At 38.3% G+C, this 21,927-nt stretch overlaps 2 protein-coding genes and 1 long non-coding RNA gene across 4 annotated transcripts in view; 2 read left to right on the top strand and 1 right to left on the bottom strand.

The window, feature by feature from the left end:
• Positions 1–12,924, top strand: part of LOC148280079 (32 kDa beta-galactoside-binding lectin-like) — a 22,173-nt gene extending 9,249 nt beyond the window's left edge. For both annotated transcript variants that reach the window (XM_088228958.1, XM_088228957.1), the window contains exons 2-5: positions 1,146–1,249; positions 1,339–1,555; positions 5,719–6,103; positions 9,529–12,924. In XM_088228958.1, coding sequence (XP_088085084.1) covers positions 1,146–1,249; positions 1,339–1,555; positions 5,719–6,103; positions 9,529–9,779 — 957 coding nt within the window. In that variant the 3' untranslated portion in view covers positions 9,780–12,924. The remainder of the gene's footprint in view (positions 1–1,145; positions 1,250–1,338; positions 1,556–5,718; positions 6,104–9,528) is intronic.
• Positions 11,032–21,927, bottom strand: Glyp (glycogen phosphorylase). Its single transcript, XM_088228954.1, has 4 exons — positions 21,520–21,927; positions 14,094–14,325; positions 13,728–14,024; positions 11,032–12,924 (listed from the first exon to the last, which is right to left on the bottom strand). Exons 1-4 carry the CDS (start codon positions 21,760–21,762, stop codon positions 11,165–11,167), a joined length of 2,532 nt encoding a protein of 843 aa, XP_088085080.1. The 5' UTR covers positions 21,763–21,927; the 3' UTR covers positions 11,032–11,164.
• Positions 15,157–21,880, top strand: LOC148280078 (uncharacterized). Its single transcript, XR_015822709.1, has 2 exons — positions 15,157–15,858; positions 16,064–21,880. It is a non-coding gene; the product is annotated as an uncharacterized LOC148280078 (long non-coding RNA).

The raw sequence follows: 21,927 nt of genomic DNA, 5'->3' as shown, positions 1-21,927 counted from the left end.
CAATTTATTTAAAATTAAACACTTTTTTACCACATAAGAGTTTAATATATTATAACACAACTCGTTTCAGCTATTCAGAATTACCCATCATCAGGTTTAAATATAAACTAAACTAAAATATATACACAGATTAGTACTCGTGTAGTCGGCCTCGTGGTGTAATGGTCAGCGCGTTAGCCTACCATGCATGAGGTCTGGGTTCGATTCTCGACATGGTTGATTTAAAGGGGTGTTTTCACACTAGAATATTTCATAATCTCTGGACTGGTACCTAAAGCGTAAGACTGATCATCTTACCTTCATGTAACAAAAATGCTTCTATAAAATGTACAATTGTCCCGAGCTCAAGTGACCGCCCATTGTTTTATGGAAATATATTTTTAAATATTGACAAACAACTTTCAAAGGGGGCTCTAAGTAAAAAAATATTAATAAAAATAAATCACTTTATATTATTGTTATCAAAAACATTTTTCATTTTGTGGTATGACATTTTACACTTATATGTTTTTAAATTTGTATAAACCACTTTAATTTAGAGTTATACTTCGACCGGTTTCGAAGTTACTACCTCATCTTCAGGAATTAAACTAACTTATAATTACGTTGCTATTTATATTATAAAATATTGTATGAAAGAGACAGAAAAATGAAAGAAAGAGAGAGAAAGAAGATAAAATGAATCATAACGGAAATATTTTTAGAAGAGAACTCTAAGTTAAATTTAATTGATTATTTATTTTTTGAAGTTTTTGATTAATGGCATTACTAATTTCTAATCGTTCTAAATTGTCTAAACGAAAACCATTTTTATTGAAATGCAAAATTTCTACACCCGTTTCTTGATTAAAATCATGCTTGAATCCGGTCGAAGTTTAACTCTAAATTAAAGTGGTTTATACAAATTTATAAACATAAAAGTGTAAAAATCATTTTGCTCATATCTCTTATTCTATTTTGAGAAATCTTTAGATTTTAGTAAATCGCGGTAATAAAAAAAACTCTTAATTAGGGGATTTTTTAAACCTAAATGTTGATTTAATTGTAAAAACGTCCCTATTATTGAGAATCATCGTTTGAAGCTCGTTTTGTTTTGTCTTTCGATTGGGTATGTATTATTATATTATTGTAATATGTTTTTGCAGGACGAATTAGATTCTTCGGAAGCTTCATACAAGGGAGATGTCGGGCAACTAGAACCCGGCAGAGTAGTCTCTGTTCACGGAGAAGTGCTATCATCGTGCGAGAGGTTAGTCGTTAGTCACCTACTAACCGGCTGTGTGCTGTGGTGATAGTTTCCTAGATAAATCATTTACAAACATTGAAACGCTTACTCAGGTTCTCGGTAAATCTGGTGTGTGCCAAGGATAAGGGAGAGGTGGACATCGCCCTGCACATAAACCCGCGCGTGTCGCAGCGTTACGTCGTACGCAACTCTCGCCTGCGAGGCTCCTGGGGCAGCGAAGAGACGGCCTGTCCTGTCCCCTTTCCTCTCGAGCGACAACGGACCTTCACCATAGACATCTTTGTTGGCGATGAATCTTTTTTTATACAAGTGAGTATACATACCTATTCGGATTTTAAAAAAATATACAAAATAGAAATAGAGCAATTGAAATGTTTGAATGAAATTTGCCCGTCTGTGTTGTTCTTGTCCCATAGTGGTAAATTATAAATTTAAATATCTAGTAGACTTAACTCAAAAAACCGCGCGCTGAATAGTCAGCATAGGCTCTAGGACCCGTTTCGTCTGCTCCAAGGTCTGTGAGGTTGTTGGGACGATTAGGGTCTTTGCACAGAATTGTTTCCACTTTGCGAGGTATCTGTGTTATGGACGAGAGGTAATTTCGCTTAAGTTCGATAGGGATCATGTTTGAATCTGTGTTAGGACTTTGCCAATAGTGTGTTGATAATTTGATGTACTTATGCGTTTCAGTACATATTGTTTTTCTTCTGTTGCTTGAGTGCATGTTGCGTGGGGCAAATTCTTCGAATGTTTCCGATATTTATATATTTGGGTTTTGTGTCGTTGTTTGTTTGGTTTGTATTACTACGTTCTTTTTCCTTTCCGAGGCGGGATCTGGAGCGTGCGGCCGCGGTCTCAATTTGGAACTAACATTGTATTCCTTCATTGTCATACTGGGAAATTAGAAAAAGGTGATTGTACTGACCATGTATATATGATTGATCACAAATTGACAATACTGCAGTGAGGGGTACAATGAAAGCATTTAAAGTTTCTATATGTTTCGTTATTTGCGCGGTTTAATTGTAAAGAAATGTTACATTTTCGCTCAACAAGTTTGTTAGTTTTTGAAAAAATTATAGTGAATATGCGAAACTGAAGAAAGACACAATTCTGTATGAACAGTTTCGAGAAAGGGGTGGGTGCTATCATTGTAAACAAATAATACGTAATTGGTGCTGTGTTAGGTTTATGTTTTTTTATAATAATATTGTTGTTTAATACCAACATATTTCGAAAAGTGAAGTGGAAAATGCCATTTCAATATGGAAAGCAGTTCAGGTACTTAGGCAATATCATCACTGAAAATCTAGACCCCGACATTGAGATAAAATGCAGAATAGAAGCAGCTCGAACAGGATTTAACAAAGGAAAAATCTTATTTGTGACGATAATATAAACCTTAATCTGAGACAACGAATGGTCAAATGTTATATATGGTCTGTCTTACTGGACGGTGTAGAGGCGTGCACTCTAAAAGTTATATTATAAACCGCCTTGAAGCATTTGAAATGTGGAACAATGAAGTATTACGTAGAGCCAATACTAATAGACAACTATTCACCACTGTTCAGCTCCGTAAGATTTCATATTTTGGCCATATTGAGAGGTGATAAATATGCCATACTTCAGCTCGTCATGAAGGGGAATATCGAGGGACGTAGAAGGGTCGGAAGAAAACAGCTTTCCTGGCTTCGAAACTTCCGTGCATGGACCAGGATTAGAACTGGGGAGGAGCTGTTTCGCACTGCTCAGGATAGGAAAGCTTTCTCCCAAGCGATCGTCAACGTCGGGGGTACCCGACATGACGCGTGAAGAAGAGAATGGAAAACTGGTACATGGCCAAAAGACTGGACTGAATCCGTTTTCATCCCACTACACAAAAAGGGTTCAACGGCCAAATGTGACAACTATAGGATGCTTGCACTCACCTCGCATGAAAGTAAAATTATACTGCATATTTTAGATTTGAGGTTAAAATACTTCCTTGACTGGCAAATCCCACAGGAGCAAACAGGTTTTGTTAAGGGAAAGGGGACGCATGAGCAGATTTTTAATGTCAGGCAAATGATCGAGATAAGCAGAGAATTCAACAAACCTGTGTTTCTCTGTTTCATTGATTATAAAAAACTTTTAACTGTGTAAATTAGAGCAAATTATGGGTTGTCCTCAATGAGATGGGAGTACCAGCACACCTTATTTGCCTGATAAAATCACTTTACAATATAAAAGCTCAGCAATTGTGAATTTTAACAATGAACTATCAGATAACTTCCCAGTTCGAAAAGGCGCTAGACAGGGTTGCATTTTGTCCCCATTCTTGATTAATATGTATATGTAGTGAATATATCATTCGAAAGGCACTTAACGGCTGGACAAGTAAGTTCACAATTGGAGGAAGATAGTTATCCAACCTGAGATATGCTGATGACACCACACTTATTGCATCGTCAGAGATTGAAATGAAAGAACTAATTGACCGAATAGATGCTGCTAGTTCAGACCTGGGACTCTCAATAAATATGCGTAAAACTAAGCTTATGATCATTGATCGAGCAAATAAAGTAGCACCATTATCCTTATTGCGCAACTTAGAAAGAGTCAACAATTTCATTTATCTAGGTTCTCTCATCAGTGATGGTGGTGGGTGTGAAGGTGAAATACGGCGACGTATAGGTATTGCCAAAAGTGCTATGAGTCGGCTGGTGAAGATTTGGAAGAATCGCAGTATAACCATTAACATAAAAAATAGACTGGTGAAGGCCTTGGTTTTCTCAGTGTTCATTGTACGGTGTGGAGTGTTGGACACTGAGGGAATCTGAAAAGAAAAAAAATCGAAGCTTTCAAAATGTGGTGTTGGCGGCGAATGAATTCCGCGGACGGCCAGACGTACGAATGCGTCTAAACTCTAGGAACTGGACATAGGAGAAATACTAACATCCATGTGCGAGAAAAGAATCCTGCAGTTCTTTGGACATATTTACAGGAAAACTCTGATAGTTTGGAGAAAACTATTCTCCTGGGAAGTGTCGAAGGGACAAGGTCGCGTGGACGTCAACCGACAAGATGGAGCGGCATAGTCACTGAATTATCAAAATCATCACTGACGAATGCCTATAGAAGAGCACAAGACCGTTCCAGATGGAGGAAGACTGTCCACAGACGAGCTATGCCTGGAGTCAAGCGTAATCACCATCTTAGACATGAGGCATGGATTGAAGAGATACCAACATAGCACTGTGTGTACAAGAATAAACATAAATCAATAATTTACATTAATGAAAAATAAAATGGGGTATCCCAGTAAATAATACGAGTAAAGTATTTGTAGTGGCATTATTGAACAGAAAAGTTAATAGAAAAATTCGCAGTAAGTAAAGTTATCAAGAACATGTAGGTGGATAGTGGGTAGTAGGTACATATGAAGATGATGAGATGTACAGTCTAAGTTGAAGCCGACACATGGCAAAATATTGTATTTATCTATATTTATGGGCTTTTGGGCCGCGATTACAAACGCTATCTTCATCGGTACCTACATACCGAGACGGTATAAGGTAAAATCGATATTTATCTTCGTCGATTACTTGTAATTGAACATGTTTTAAAAAAATGTATGCATATGATGTTTCGGATAAAACTTAAAACCAACTTGTTCTCTAAATCATTTGAATAAGTCCGTAGCATGTAATTGATCGATTTGTTAAGCGCCCTTGAGGTATTATATTACGAAAATGGCGCCACATAAGTTATCCATTATAATAATAATAATGTTGCTCAGTTTGCACATGTGCTTTTTTTTGCAGTTTGGTCACTTTTTTTCAGCCATAACCACAAAAATCTGGAATTCATGCTTTACATTTTACATGTATTCCCCCTCTCAACTCTCCGCTTTTCTACCTCGCAAACACGTAGCGAGAATTAAGATCAGTGGCGTTTAACGTGTTACAGTGAAACCAGCGCAATTTCATATGGCATTCTCTAGCAAAAGTATTTTATGATAAAATGTATGAATTTCGCAGAAAACTCGAAATATTATGAACCAGTTTAAAAACACTACCGAGACAAAGTCGTATTATAGCATTTTAGCTGGGGTATTTCTGGTACCCCTCTGAGAAAATTTCGGATTTTGTTCACTTCGAGGCTTGGAATGGTTAAAATGAATTATATCACTTTTAAATAAATACTGTAATTTATTTTATTGAAATGAACGACACTAAGTGCTTTTTACATATTATTTGTAAATACAGTTAAATATACATACATTTTTGCGTATTCATATAGAACACATAATTTTATTTTGTAGATAAAATAGAAGATAAATATGTTAACTTACCACTGTAATAGCGGCCCTGGTTACTTTTTTCCGATTCTGGTCACTTCAGTGTACGATTATTGTACCAGCTATGACCATAGAATTTTACAATAGTTATGACTCAATAAAAGTGTTAAAACAAATATACTTATTTCAGATAAATGGGAAACATTTTTGCCAATACGGTTTTCGAACAGCTATCCACCGCATATGTGGCGTGGAGGTGCGCGGGGCGGGGGTGACGGTGCGGGAGGTGCGCGGCGGGCGCGCGGCGTCGTACCCCGCCGGGGGCGCGCCCCCGCCCGCGCTGGAGGGGCACGGAGGCGCACCCCCGGCGGGGGGCTGCGCGGCGCTGCCCGCGGGGCTCGCGCGCGGCCAACAGCTGCAGGTGTGCGCGAGGGTGCGCCTGCTGCCGCACTCCTTCTACCTCAACCTGCAGTCCGCCGTGCAACTGTGGCCGCACCCCGACATCGCGTTGCACTTCAACCCGCGTTTCATGGCCGCCCGCCGCCACCTTATCATCATGAACTCCTGGCAGAAAGGTCGGTTTGTCAAAAGTTGTTCATCTTATTTGCTATGAATATAATTGGTGGATGGAGGAAGCTTTCTCTTTCATCATCATCTTCCTTCGCAGTTCTCTGTTTGGATAGCTGTGCCCCCCTTTAAATGTCGCCACCGACTACCTCGCTTGTGGCCTGTCCGGATTTCTGTAATCGGTTCTCGGTGGCCATTCCAGGGTCCGTTCGGTTCATCGAACTGCGGTTCTAATTTCATCCCTTTTGCCAAGGCTCTTTCACTGTTGAAAAAACGGTACCGTAACATGCGAGAAAAAAGGTGCTAAAGAAAAAAAAACTTGAAATAATTGAACACTAATGAAGATGAACTTTTTAGTGCTATTTCAGTTTTAAAATATAATACTCATCTTGACAACTTTCAAAGATTCTGGCATCTATGGGATAATATTAATCACCCTCAAGAGATGTTTTATAGAAGTGTGTCGACGCCATCTTCCAAAATTATTAGTTTGATTGTAAATCATCTATTATCACTTCATCGGTACAAGAAGCAACGAATTGTTGCCTGCCAAGTACCGATCCATCAGTATATTTGTACCGTAACAACCTACAATGACATTCGGTTCGGATGCATCGACTAAAGAGTAGGATGAAAACCATCCCGCATCTGTGGGTATTATTGTTGCAAAAATTATAAATCTATCTTTGCGGGAATATCTTATCAGATCAGACTAGGGATTAAATTATTAGAAGACATTATTCTGGATGAGCAATGTTATAATTTATTATTATCTAGCTACTAAAAAGTCAGCATTGAGACCTAATTAATTTATGTTTATTTTGAATATCAATCAACATGTTAATTACTAATCATAAACTAATCATTTTTCTATCATAACATCAAGACCGATGTTCACTACACTGTAAGAGTGCCGTATCTCAGTTAGACATGTTTCTGAGAAAAAACGCAGTCAAGTTGTTTTTGCTGTTGTTTCAATACTATGCATGTCATCACTATATGCCATGTATCAAAAGGAAGAAAAACATTGAGAGATTAATTTAGTTATCTTATTTTTTTTTATTTATTTAACTTTTTATACATAATGTAAATTGTACAAAATGGCTTATTGCCAAATGGCAATTTCTTCAAACCATTAATATTAAATAAAATAAAATAAAACTAAACTTAAATAAAACTAAATTAAACACAATTATAAACTGAAAACCTAGTTACTGCAGTTTTGCTTCCTGGATTTCATGGTTCCTCGAGGAATATTGATATGTGAGTAAGACTAAAATAAAGATTTTATTATTTAATAATAATATAATTATTAATTTTAAGCGAGCAGCTTAAAGCTAATATGCTAAAATCTATTTTAATGAAAGATAGTGGCGCACATGAACTTTTATGTGTTTTTATGTTTAATATAGGACATTCTCATTTTAAATCATCTGTTATTGTTATTCCTAGGTTTTTTTGTTGTTTCACAGCTTTCAAATTTACACCATTTAGACTATATTTAAGTTTGGGGTTTTTCAAGCTGATTTGAAGAACTGTAGATTTGTTAACATTGAATGCAAACTATAATTAACAAGGCATACAAAATGACTGGATTTATCATGCGGCTGTGTAAATCTTTTAAAAATTTAGGTTCATTTATATTGCTTTACATAACATACGTACGCCCCCATCTTGAATATTGCACTGCTATCTGGTCTCCCGTTTATAAATTAAATATTAATAGAATCGAGAATGTTCAAAAAAAATTCCTGAAAAAACTAGAATACAAATTTCATTTGCATTTTCCAAATTATTTAGCTTCATTAAAATTTTATAACCTTGTTTCATTAGCACACAGAAGAGATATGTTTGATCAGATCCTGCTTTATAAAATTGTCAATAATAAATTCGATTCCCCAGAACTCATTAATCTACTTGCTTACCGTGTCCCCTCCAGGCCAACTAGACTCTCTGATATTTTCTATATTCGTAAATTTAAAACTAATCATCGGAAACATTCTACAATCCCTCGTATATGTGAAACATTTAACAAAAAATTTAATAGTCTTGATATATTTAACACTCCATACAATATGTACAGAAGAGAATTAATAGGCTTGATTCATGCTCTTCATTCATAATTCGTTTAATTAATAAATCAAATGCAATTTTCCACTCTCACTTTCCTTCAATCATCCTTTACCACTCCTTATCAACTTCCTTCTTTTCCTTTCCACTATCTCCTTGTTTTGTCCATATTTATCTTATTTTAATATATAGTATATTTATTATTTATATAGTTTAAACTTCAAGCCGTCGTCGCTTTATTACAGTATTATTTAGTGAATACATATAATTGGATGGCAGGCCCTACTATGTTTACATTTTATGTATATATATTTTTTTTTTAAATATTCATTTAACCTGTACATCTGTTTGTATTCGAAATAAATAAAATAAAAAAAAAATAAAATAAAATGTGAGAAGCCATTTCTCGGCCATTCCAAAGAACCGGATCAAGTACGGATCCCTGCCTTTCTTCTTTTTCATCTTTTCTTTGTTATTCCGAGGCAGTATAAATAATAATCGACATCTGCGAGGTCACTCTTAGAAGTAAGCGCCGTCCGCTTCATATCTCACCCTAGGAAGTACTTTGAGACTAATAGAGTCATGGACTATTCATGGAGGAAGTGATAAAAGCATACCATGCAGGTTTGGTGAATGTTCATACTCTAAAATTTATTTTTGAAGCACTATCTTTGTGGTTATTCATTATATAATTAAATCAAAAATAAAAACAGATTGATTCTAACCACTTAATATGTATTTATTAGTGTAAAAGAACAATTAAGGGGGCCTAAATAATAATATTTTTTCCAAATTAGTTTTTTTTATAACTTCTAGGAGTAAGTATAACATCTTATTTAAGTATATGTTTTACTAATATTTAAAAAAATTGCAAACCATCTGGTACAAAATATTCATAATGATACTGGGTCAAAGGTTATACGTGTAGAAAATACAACATTAAAATTAGCTAACTTGGAAATTAAAAAAGTAATAAATCATAACAAAAAAAATTATATATAATCAAATAAACATTATTTCCTATTGTCCATTTCAACCCCCCTCACCCCCCACTCCATCCTACAAACACAAAACACTACATGACTTGTGTCTTTACTCGACTTATTACCTCCACATGAATTAGGTATATTATTGTTTACACTTTTAAAATCATAAAATAGGACAATATTCATTACAAAATTAAACCTTGGTAAGGAAGCTCATGTAGCTCCAAAACTGGTCGGTAAATATACATTAAGTGGTTAGAAATGCGGTGTTTCTATTTTCAATTTAATGATATTACGTTAAAATAATTGGAAACAGGATGGGTATACATCCGCTTTGCATATGGCAGTCTGAAAATAACGGGGAATTATGATCGCAGGGAACTGGGGAGACGAGGAGAGGGCAGAGACAGGCCTGCTGGCCCCCGGAGACCGTCTAGAGCTATACATCAGCTGCGAGGATGAGCATTACTCCGTGTGGCTGCGTGACTCGCTGCTAGCAGTGTTCCGCTTCCGGCTGCCTCCCGCTAGTGTACGCGCCGTGTTACTCTGCGGAGACCTCACCATCGCCAGTCTGCGTGTACGTCCCACTCCCCCCCACCACACCGTCGCCCTCTGCTTGGACTCCTAGACCAACCTTCGACGACAACCCCATCGCACAAATATGACTGCGCTTAAGTGATGTTTAAACAATAATAAATTGCATTGATATAATTACTGAATAAATTACGCTAACTGTTTCGCTTCCAGTTTCCTCTATTGCTTACAATCACCGTACGCGGTGATGAATCTCAGGGATTTTACTTAAGTCGGGATATCTGTATTGTGACGGCCATTCATTATATGACTCGTCTATCGGTGTTGAGAGTTTTATGATGCTCGATTTGAGAGAAAAACTTACATTCGCGCTATGTACCCCTTATTTTCAGATTGTTTTTTAAATTATTATATGAAAGTTGTCTTAAGTATTTATAATACAAATGTAATATTATAAAATGATGTTGGGAAAAGGACCAAATGAGCCAGCGGTGAATCTGTGTATGGAGGCAGGCGTAGCAGTACGCACTGTCGACTATGATGAGCTTACTTTGAAAAGGGATAAAATAATATGCCAAGAAAAATAGCTAATTACAAAAAAAATAATAAAATAATCCAACAAAAAGTACATTATAATATAAAATCATTTTTTGAAATGTGTAACAAAAATAAACGGAAAGATATAATTTATGTTTAACAGGTCCACTTCATATAATACAAAAATATATATTTAAAAGAGTTTAATAAACTTTTATTTCATAATATTATGTAGTATGCCAGTTTGACAGCGGGTGTAACATGAATATTTTCATTATTATACACACATAAAGCGAGGCGTGGCGGAAAAAGTTGCTCAAATTACTTAATGTCCCAGCTCTACCCCCCTAAGGTGCGAGTGTTAATAGGGTTAGAATAGGCGTGGCAGTCACATTATGTAATAAATCTCCACAGCATTTTGAAGCTTATAAAGATACATTATTTTACAGTAATTCTTCCTATAGCGGTATATCTGTATGAATTAAATTTAATCTGACAATAATATTATTCAAATGCAAAAACTTAAATGTTTTAACAGAATTCATTTTTACCGTTACATTACATTCCTCTGTATGTGATTTATGCATATTCACACACATGTTTGCGTGACAGTTGAGTTTATGACATGTAATCTTAAAATAAAAATATATCTTGTTTACCCTAAAGTGTTTTATTTTTAAGGAAAAGGGCCGAATGGGCACCATGGCCTTATTTTTAGAATACTTGTTAAGAAAAAAATGCATCAAAGAGTATGCTGGGCCCGAAATTACAAATAATTGGCTCGGCAGGAAAAAATATTAACGTTATAGTAAATCTCAAATAGTATTTATATTTAAAAAATTAACAAACAGTGGTAACAATAACACAATAATTGATCTAATATGGTGTTTAAAGAATTAGGTTATGATAATATGGCACGGGCGTCGGCGGGTGGGCGAGAACCTAGTTCGGCGTCTCGTGAGGCGCCGGCAACTTGTCCCACGTGGGCTGCACGTCCCAGATCTCAGTGGCGTAGTCGCAGATGGTACGGTCACTGGAGAACTTGCCGGAGGACGCGATGTTGTGGATGCACATCTCCGCCCACGTGCTGTGATCTTGATACGCGCGGCTCACGCGGTCCTGCATGTCCATGTAGGCTTGGAAGTCGGCGAACAGGAAGTAGCGGTCATACTTGAGCAGGATGTCCACCAGGTCCTGGAACTGCGACGGGTTCCCGGGACTGAAGTAGCCGCCGCTGATCTGGTCCACGCACTGCTTGATGTCGGGGTTGGAGTTATAGTAGTGATGCGCGTCGTAGCCGCGTCTCTTCAGAGCTTCCACCTCCTCCACCGTCATGCCGAAGATGAACATGTTCTCCTGTCCCATCTCCTCGGCCATCTCCACGTTGGCGCCGTCGAGCGTGCCGATGGTGAGCGCCCCGTTGAGCATGAATTTCATGTTGCCTGTGCCGGAGGCCTCCGTGCCGGCCGTGGAGATCTGCTCCGATAGGTCGGCGGCTGGGATGATTTGCTCCGCGAGCGTCACGCGGTAGTTCTCCAGGAACACGACCTTGAGGCGGTCGCCCACCACGGGGTCGTTGTTGACGGTGCGCGCGACGGCGCAGATGAGTCGGATGATCTGCTTGGCAGTGTGGTAGCCGGGGGCGGCCTTGCCTCCGATCATGATGGTGCGCGGGCAGTGCTGACCCTGCGGGTCCCGCTTGATGCGGTTGTACAGCGTGATGATGTGCAGGCAGTTGAGCAGTTGGCGCTTGTACTCGTGGATGCGCTTCACCTGGATGTCGAACATGGAGGCAGGGTTGACGCGCACGCCGTAGTCGCGCTCGAGCGCTGCAGCCAACCGCAGCTTGTTCTCCTGCTTGACGGTCATCACGGCTCGCTGGAAGTTGGGGTCCTTGGCCCAGCGCTTGAGTTGCTCCAGCTGCTCCAGATGCACCGTCCAGTCCTCGCCGATCTTCTCGCAGATCAGGTCCGATAGACCGGGGTTACAGAGCAGAAGCCACCGGCGAGGCGTGATACCGTTTGTCTTGTTCTGAAACTTCTCGGGATTCATTTCGTAGAAGTCCCGGAAGAGATCCGCCTTAATGATCTCTGAATGAATGCGCGCCACACCGTTCACTGCGTGAGAACCCACGATGGCGAGGTTAGCCATGTTGACACGTTTGTCGCCGTCTTCCTCGATGAGAGACATGCGACGCATTCGGTCGAAGTCTCCCGGCCAGGTTTTGGCCACCTGCTCGAGATGGTTGTGGTTGATGTGGTAGATGATCTGCATGTGGCGCGGCAGGATGTTCTCCATGAGCGACACCGGCCAGCGCTCGAGGGCCTCGGGCAGCACGGTGTGGTTGGTGTAGGCGCACGAGCGGACCGTGACATCCCAGGCCTCGGCCCAGGACAGGCCCTCGACGTCCAGCAGCACGCGCATGAGCTCCGCCACGGCCAGGGAGGGATGGGTGTCGTTGAGCTGGATGGCCACCTTGTCGGGGAAGGTGGAGAAGGAAGTACGGATGGGTTCGCGCGATCCGAACTTGGATGACTTGAAGCGTCTCACTATGTCTTGGAGAGTAGCGGCCACCATGAAGTACTCCTGCTTGAGACGGAGTTCGCGACCTTCGAAGAAGTTGTCGTTGGGGTAGAGAACTCGGCTGATATTTTCCGCTTGGTTACGATCCAGTACTGCTTGAATGTAGTCTCCATCATTGACTATAAGAAATAGAAGTATTAATTAGAAGTAAGTTTATTGCGGGAAAACATCACCTTCAGTTCGGGTGCTTTGTTTTTGGTATGTAATTGTAACTAAACTAACTTGCTGCAGGATTAGCAAAGAAAAGGAATACATCAAATGTAACAATCGCAATGGGATGGAAATTCACCGAGCCATCTAAGAGTGTGGAGGCAAATGAGAAAATTTAGCGCTGTCTGAAATAAGATTAGAATTTTTTTTGTTCATATCATCAGGCGGCCTCCGTGGTGTAGTTATTAAAACGATTAATTGAACGTTCTAGGTTCGATCCCAGGTGTGATGACAACAAATTAAAATGCGATATAATCTTCGGCCTGGGTGTCCTGTACTGTAATTCACAACCGTAATTGAGCGTCCTGGCCTATAGTGGTAGATGAAAAAAATCACAAGTATTTAATTGTACAGACAGCAGATAGAATCTGCAAAAAAACCTCAAAATTTGTCACATTACAAACAAAAACCTATTCGTTGTGTGTTCTCATTTTCCGTATCCCATTTATCTGTCCCGCTTGGCAGTTAACCCCTGACCCAGAAAATTTAACAGGGATTGTACCTAATTAGCAATTGGGCTTTTTATGGTGCGCCCTAAAACAGGCCAAGAGACCATCGGGTCTCGTAAGATGCGAATTCTAGAACAAACGACCTTTTTAACTATTGTGATTTCCCCAGGAATTCGAGCCTGAATCTTCCGTGTGCGAGGCAAGATCTTAGCCAAGTGCCGGTACTGGATTAATATTAAGAAGCAAATATGAAAAATACTTACAAAACTTGAGGTTGAAATCAATAGGACTCTTAGCGGACCAGAGGCGGAGAGTGTTGACGACGTTGTTCCGGTAGCCGGGGATGGGACTGTCGTAGGGCATGGCGAACACCACCTGCGTGTCCACCCACTTGCGGCCCTGCGGGGTCTCCTCCACGCGACCGTAGAAGTTCACGGGCAACATGAACTCGGGCCGCGCCTTTTCCCACGGGTTCCCGTACCGCAGCCAGTCATCGGGTTCTTCAGTCTGCTCGCCGTTCTTGATCTTCTGCGCGAATATCCCGTATTCGTATCTGATTCCTGCAAGCAAAGACGGCGTTAGAAGACTATCCCACGGAGGGGTTCGCGGAAGGGAGGGCCGCTACTTACCGTAGCCGTAGGCCGCCATGCCCAGAGTGGCCATGGAGTCGAGGAAGCAGGCGGCTAGGCGGCCCAAGCCCCCGTTGCCTAACCCCGCATCCTCCTCCAGAGACTCGAGCTCCTCGATGTCCAGCCCCAGCTGGTACAGCGCCTCGTCGCACGCCCCTTGGATGCCGAGGTTGATCATGGTGTTCTGTAGGGACCGCCCCATGTAGTACTCCAGGGACAGGTAGTACACCCTCTGGAACAATACAACTTTCCTTATCCGTTCTGTTCCATTACGATATTTCAAAGAAAATCACTCTAATTCAGTGATCACAATTTTAAGGAATAAATTAAACATTTCAAATTTTGGCCCATTTTTTTAAAGAGTTATAAATAACTCACTAATAGAAAATGGGCATCGAGTTGTGGTAGAGCGGAGTTTAAACCTCAGACCTTTGATTCGTAAGTCCGCGGCACTAGCTGCAGTTTATAATTATTTGAAATTCAAAGCTCATCAAACTAATCAATCTGTAATCGTTGCATGACTAAGCATTTAGTTTTTTAGCAGTGAGATGAATTCTGATGTTAACTATTCGATTGATATCTGTCCTGCGTCGTATAATTTGTTAAAAATTTTAAGCAGAAGATCAACGCTGCTCGAATCCAAGTGTTTTAAAATGGTTCCTTCTAGGTCCGGAGTCCGGACACGATGCAATAGACACTGCACTGCACGCTACAATATAGTGATGTATATTTAACCAGTAAATATGGTGTAAGTTTTGTGATATTCGCTTGTTACTACACATTGTGTAAATTGATCATATATATTTATTTATACTTTTACATTGTTTGTATTCTTTTTTTTCCCTCACTGGGGTGTCCCGTGCTGAGGGAAACATTTTACAAAATGTGAAACATGCCTTAAATTAGTTATTTAACAAAGTTAACATAATAAAAATAATATAAAAAAGTCGTTAATCTAATTAACCTAATTATCATTAACATATTAAACAATATAAACTAAAATAATCATAAAAAACATAACCAATTTATGACCAATAGACCAAAAATTTATAGACCAATAGACCAAAATTCATAAACAGTACACACATTTTACCTATTTGGCTTGATCCACTCATCGATCCGTGTCCAACCCACCTCCACTATCCATTTCTTAATAGCAATTTTATATTGTGAGAACTTACTAATTGTCCTTATGGATAATGGAAGTAGATTGTACACTTTAACCGAGTAGTAGGTAGTACGAGTAGTAATCCTCTTTGACCGAAGGTTGTATTTATTATTTTATTTTTTTGCAGCATCATGGTGGAGTATCTAGTAACCCTTGTATTTGTAACGGAAGGTAGAGAATAATGTTTACATGCGTATGGTAACAGAGCTTTTACATTGAGTTGTTTTTTAGATTTTCAAATATACTGAGGGAGCTAGTTCTGATTGGGACTCTTAAGATAATTTTTATTAAAGCTTTTTGTGCAATTATTATTTGCTTGATCAGTGTGTCATTTGCACATCCCCATCCAATTATTCCATATTTCAAAATTGATTGAGTTATTGCGTAGTATATTTTTACAATTTCTTTTAGGCTAATAATATTTCTTCTAGTTTTGAAAAAGTATTTTTTTTGTTCAATTTATTTTTAATATGTTCTATTTGATTAGTCCATCTTAAATTCCCATCTATACAGGTTGTTCTTTAAACCCTGTCACATCCGAAACCACGATGATCACATCCGAAACCACGATGATCACATCCGAAACCACGATGATCAGTATGGGCAAGAAGACATATTGGCATATTTAAAAAAATATTTAGAACGCAGAAATTAAAAAAAAATAATGTATTGAAAAAAACAAATGGTTGCATACTTCTGCAGGTGAGAAGCGAGGGGGGCTTTTTGTAAATTTTATTCGTCTTAAAATGTATTTTAATGTGCCAATATGTCTTCATGCTCATACTGATCATCGTGGTTTCAGATGTGACAGGGTTTAAAGAACACCCTGTATAAATTCCTAAATATTAAATTGAATCTACTTATAAACAAATAAGTGAATCTACTCTGTCCAACGATTTACAAATACATTTAATATTTGGAATTTGGTTATTGTAATTAAAGCGGAAAGATTTGGATTATATTATGTAGTTTTATTATTAATTTTAAATGTTATGTATTTCGTTTTCAAGTGATTTAGTGTTAGATAATTTGAATCTAACCATTTTTTTACTAAGCATTTTCAGCCTTTCCAAATACAAAATCATCAACGAAGCTAATTATAGAGCCTTTTATAGATAAATTGCAAAGATCATTTATATAGATAAGAAACAAAATTGGTCCAAGTATGCTTCCTTGAGGGACGCCAATTGAAATTTCAGTTTCGTCGCTAGATTTATTATTAATCTTTACTATTAGCTTTCTGTTTTTCATGTAATTTTAGAACAGTTCCAATTCCTTATTAAGGATTCCTAAGTTTTTCAAAAAGTATGGTGTGTTTAATAGTATCGAAGACCCTGCGTAAATCAAGGAAAATACCCATACATTTTTCTCCTTTGTCAAGATTATCATTTATGTAGCTCGTTATTTTGGCTTTTGCATCTGATGTTCCTGTGTTTTCTCTCGAGCCAAATTGTTTAGGAGATAGTATGAAATTTTTTTCAAGATAGGTAATTGTTTTTTTATAACTTTTTCCACTATTTTAGATAGGGTGCTATAGATATACTTTATATAGCAACTAATTATATAAATGATGAATAGACTTCGCTCGGTTTGTTTCTTGCTGTTGTTACCTTTTGAACTAACTTGTTTTGTTATTGTACAAACAGTAAAAAAACAGCGTAAAGAGGTTAAGGAATGATGTTACAAAAGGGTCAATGTTCTCGATTATTATGAGTTGCAAGTTCTGATTAGAGTGATAGTTGATAAACCACAACTGACCTAAAGCAGCGGATCTTATTATTCCTAGAGTATTCTATGCAGAGAGCTGATAGAGCGGAACTCAATCGAGCGCATTATCTGGCCCCTGCCACTCGATAGCCAGACATAACAACCGCGGTAGTAACTCGATGGACACTGACTTGACCCCGCTCTATCCCATTAACCTCATTCGGCAAAACACACACTAACTTACTTCGTGTTGTGAAAACACCGAGCCCTGCTGTAGAAACATTACAGTTAGCTACTGAAAATTTTGATGGAAGTTCATTTTAATTTCTTAAATAAAAAAAAAACAGTAATATCCAAATTCACAAATTCTGAATAAAGTTGTTGCGAAAGCGAAGGAACCGGTCGTGTTTCCAAAGATGAGGGTCAGGACAATATTATAAGCTCCTGATGTCACTATGACTCAGGTAGATCTATTGTGATGAAGCCGCTCACTGGTTATTCTAAATTTCTCAATTTATGCATCACTCGTTTTATTTCTTTAGTTGATTATTCTTTTAATATAGCAGTAACATAGAAAAAATACGTACCTGAAAAATTGAAAATTAGAACGTTCGCATGCACTAAGAAAACTAATGGATTTGTTACTCTCGGCACTTACCTATGTTTATCAATAAAAATATATTTTATGCCCAAAGAACAAATGGTAAATGCTTTCTATTACTCCTACACTACATGTAGACAGGGTATTCAAGTCGCACGGAAGAAATGAGGTGTGTTTTGATGATATCCGGTTGAGTTTTTATGAAAGTGTGTCGATATTCAAGCATATAATATGTTTGTGAATATCGACCTGCCAATTTTTATCCAAACTCAACCGGCAGTGTCACAACACACTACGGAATTAGCCTTGAATGACCTTGTCAACAGGTAGGCACGTAGAAAGTATTGGAAAAGTGCAATACAAAAAATATTATTGTGCAGGATTTTTTTCCCCAATTTAATTCATACGCTTAATATTTAAAAGCATTAACTTTGTAGTCCTTGTGGTCTTTGTGGTACATTATTTAAAGTATTTACTTTGTGGTAATATTTAAAGCATTAACTTTGGGTAGGTCTCGAAACCGGTAGACATAGAAAAGTCAGTATGTGGTTATATACAAATATTTACTAACATTTAGTAATTCATATGCATTACTAATGTAGGTAAAGATGTATATATTTTTTTTCAAAATTGAATAAGGAAGGATAAACCAGTTTTGATTTCAACAATTGAGAGAATTGGGCTGCTATTTTTATTGCTTTTATAGTGAGTATAAAAGCGTTCACAAAACCGGCCCTGGTGTCCTAAGTTCTTAAATTATCTCAAAACAGTAATAAAATCTCAACAGAGTATCTTTGCAGCTGACACCGAACTGTTTACAATCCTCATTAGGTTATGTTTTGTAGTGAATATGTTATTTATTGTAAGAATCCCTTTTTATGCTAAAATGGCACCATCAGGTTATTCTTGTGCATTGTACATATTGTTATCCATCGTTATTGTTCCTTTTGTTGTTTCTATGTTATTGTGGGAAACTGGAATACACATATTGTGTACAAATTTAATTAGGAAATTTTGGTTGACAGGCGCCGTAGCGCAGTTGGTTAGACGGCCAACTCTGAAACTGGCGTCGTGGGTTCGATTCCCGCCAGTTGCAAGAAAAAATCCAAGAAAGATTTTTTCTCAATTGGTCTGGGTGATGTGGTGTATTTTTCATTACCTCCTTCCATATTCTCTCTATCCCACCTGCTGACAAGCCTATAAATAGAGGCTTAGCGGGTTATTCCTTTAATAAAAAAAAAAGTTAATAATTAGTTCCAATTTTTTAAGTAATTAGGTCATTTTTTTTTTTGTATTTTCAAATGCTTGTATGTGTATTTTTTAAAATTAGTGTAATCATTTGGTTACATAATTAGGTCACCATCATACCTTTTTCGCACTTAATGATGTATAGGGCACTGGATTGGTATACCAATTGCGGCGTATCTTGATCAATTTTGTTACACGAAGGTAAGGTGAAATGTCTTACGCTTCAGGTACCAGTCCAAGGACTATGCAATATTCTAGTGTGAAAACACCCTTTAAAATCAATATTTCATATCAACCATGTCAGGAATTGAACCGTAGACCTCTTGCATGCAGTCGCGTGCGCAGAGTTTTAAACTAGGGTAGGCAGTAGAAAAAAAAGTACGTTTTATTGAAGTAATATATCACATTAGTTTGAATCACTACGTTGTTGCCATGTAGTTATTGTTGAAATTACCTAAGCCACATCGAATATCCAAATAAATGCTAAATTTATATTATATATTACAAGCCAAGTATTGAATACCTGAAGTGGCCGATAACTTTGTTTACAATTTTAAAAGAATAAAGTCCGTTTTTTAACTTACTTGTAAGTCAAAATTACGAGCCTTTCTTTTGTTAAATATTATGCTTTTGTAACATCATCAAACTGTCAGAACGCTTTACATCCAAAATCTATGCATTGTAACCAACACACATTTCCGTCACTATCACAAGTTTCACTAAACTCCATTTCAATTTTTTCATTAACAAAATAAACATGGACTCTATTCTCGAATGTAAAAAAGAAATAAATTTAAGGTTATTTATCTGACATTTTATATTTGACTGTCTTTTGTAAAATAATAATTGAAAAAAATGCTAGATGTCAGTAAGGTGTTCGTTTTTTCGTTCTAAAACAATTTCTAAAATAAGCACCGCCTAAAAGCTAACCCATACATGCGTAATTACAACTGAAAAATAACCCACACACAAACGCATTGATCATGTATACAACACTAATACATGAAAAAAAATAGGCATATTTATTCTGCCGTTAGTGGCCCGCCGATCAGAACGAAATACGACTTAACCAAAATACATTTGGCGCATTTTACAAATAGTAAATCGTTTATTTTATATTATTTTTTGTTATTGTTTTAATAAAATTCTAGTAGGGTAGGCACTGCTTATGTGCTTACATGGAACGCACGCCACTGCTTGCATGGTAGGCAAACGCGCTGACCATTACACCGGGAGGCCAGTACTTAGGTACTTGTCTATTATATATTTATATGTTTTTTTTTTGCACCACAATAGGTCAGGAGACACAATTACAGTAGTGAATTATAGCACAGAACACCCGGCTTGAGAAAAATTACATTTGATTTTGTGTTCTCACCGGGAATCAAACCCGGAACCATCTGTGTGCGAGTCGAGCGTCTGAACCACTGCACCGCAGAGGCCGCCTATTAATTATTTTGTTTCTAAATATACCGATATCTCAACCGAGATGAGGAATGTGGAAATCTAGATATTCTAGGGTTTAACCTGTCATTATTGTTACACAGTGTGTAAAGTGATAGTTTTAGGTTATCACTTCCTGAGCCTCTGTTTATGGTTTATAAAAACAACCTGGAATTTCATTTTATTTTTTGCACCACAACAGGTCAGAAGGCCCAATTAGCGTGGTGAATTACAGCACAGAGCACCCAGGCTTGAGAAAACTCGCATGAAATTTGTTGCGTTCTCACCGGAATCGAACTCAGAACCTTCCTCAATTCCAAGCGTCTAACTCAGATTGGGCGAGCGTGCGCTGGGCGAGCGCGCGGTGGGCGAGCTTTCGCTCGAGAGGAAATGTTTGTGACAACACTGCGCCGTAAGAGGACATCTAAACCTTTGTTGTTCATTTTATAAATAGGTACGGAAGAGAACTAATAGGCTTGATTCAGAATAACAGAGAATAGATGTTTTGTCTCTTTTCTTACACTTAATCATTAAATCAAATGCAATTTTCCACTCCGGCTTTCCGTCAGGGTGACGATATTACATTCGAGTTTTTATGTTCCCTTTACAGCATCATCTACATGCACGGGTGGGATTTTAAAATGTAAACGAAAAAGCATCAATAAATAAAATAAAAAAATATTATAAACTATTAAGAAACGCCAGGAATATTAATATTTATCCTCAGAACTTTAACTTGCCATCACGTCATCCCCTTTCCATTTACCCTTCCAAACGGTTTACCCGATCCCACGTCATACGAGTGGTGAAACAGTAAAACATTTGCACGAGCACTTACGGTTCGGTCATTTGGAAGATCTTGTTTAAAGCAATAAACCTGTCAATGAAGTAAGAACACAAATGGTATTCCTATAATGAGAGTAATAATATATGCAAAACGTGATTCTACATTCCCGAAGCCTACGCAGAAACACCGAGCCGATAGTATGGACTTCAGGAAGTATCCTATCAAATATTAGGTACCTTCTCACTTATAACTGTGTAGTCAGGCGTTGGATTCCGATCGAAATAATTCATTTTGGTCCCGAAAGAGACAACTTTCTACGCAAATGACATTAAGAGTACATTAAGAAGAACACAGTTAATAATCCCGTGGATAGGAGGTGAACGGCTAATATTAGAATTTAGGGGTGCGGTGCTGAAGGTCACGGGGTTTGACCTCGCGCAGCGCTGCGCCGCGCCGCGCCGGGGAGACATACCTTGGGATCCTTCTCGTAGTAGTGCTGCTGCGTGCGGATCCAGCGCGACACCAGGTGATCCTTGACGGTGTGGGCGAGCGCGAAGTAGTAGTCCCGAGGGGTGGCGACGTTGCGATCCTTCACCAGCGTGTAGTGGAGGTGCCTGTTGAAGGTCTTCTTCACCTCGGTTACATTCTCTACGGCTACGATCCCCCTCACACTGATCTGTTTGCGCTTTTCGTGATCCGATTGAACACTAGACATTTTAAAGTTGATTAGAAAGACCGAAAGCGCGAGCGATAGATCAACTTATTTGACAAAATAAATGTCTAACGGGAAGAGCCAGATTTGAACCGCCCGGCAGCGGTCAAATAACTAGAAACTAGAACGCGAATTATAGTTATGTTGAATATCGCGGTCACCTTGCGC

The sequence above is a fragment of the Micrasema longulum genome, unplaced genomic scaffold (assembly GCF_059751315.1).
Source record: "Micrasema longulum isolate JH-2025_06_02 unplaced genomic scaffold, ASM5975131v1 h1tg000617l, whole genome shotgun sequence".
Classification (NCBI taxonomy): Eukaryota; Metazoa; Arthropoda; class Insecta; order Trichoptera; family Brachycentridae; genus Micrasema; species Micrasema longulum.
This window is presented reverse-complemented; position numbering and strand designations above follow the sequence as displayed.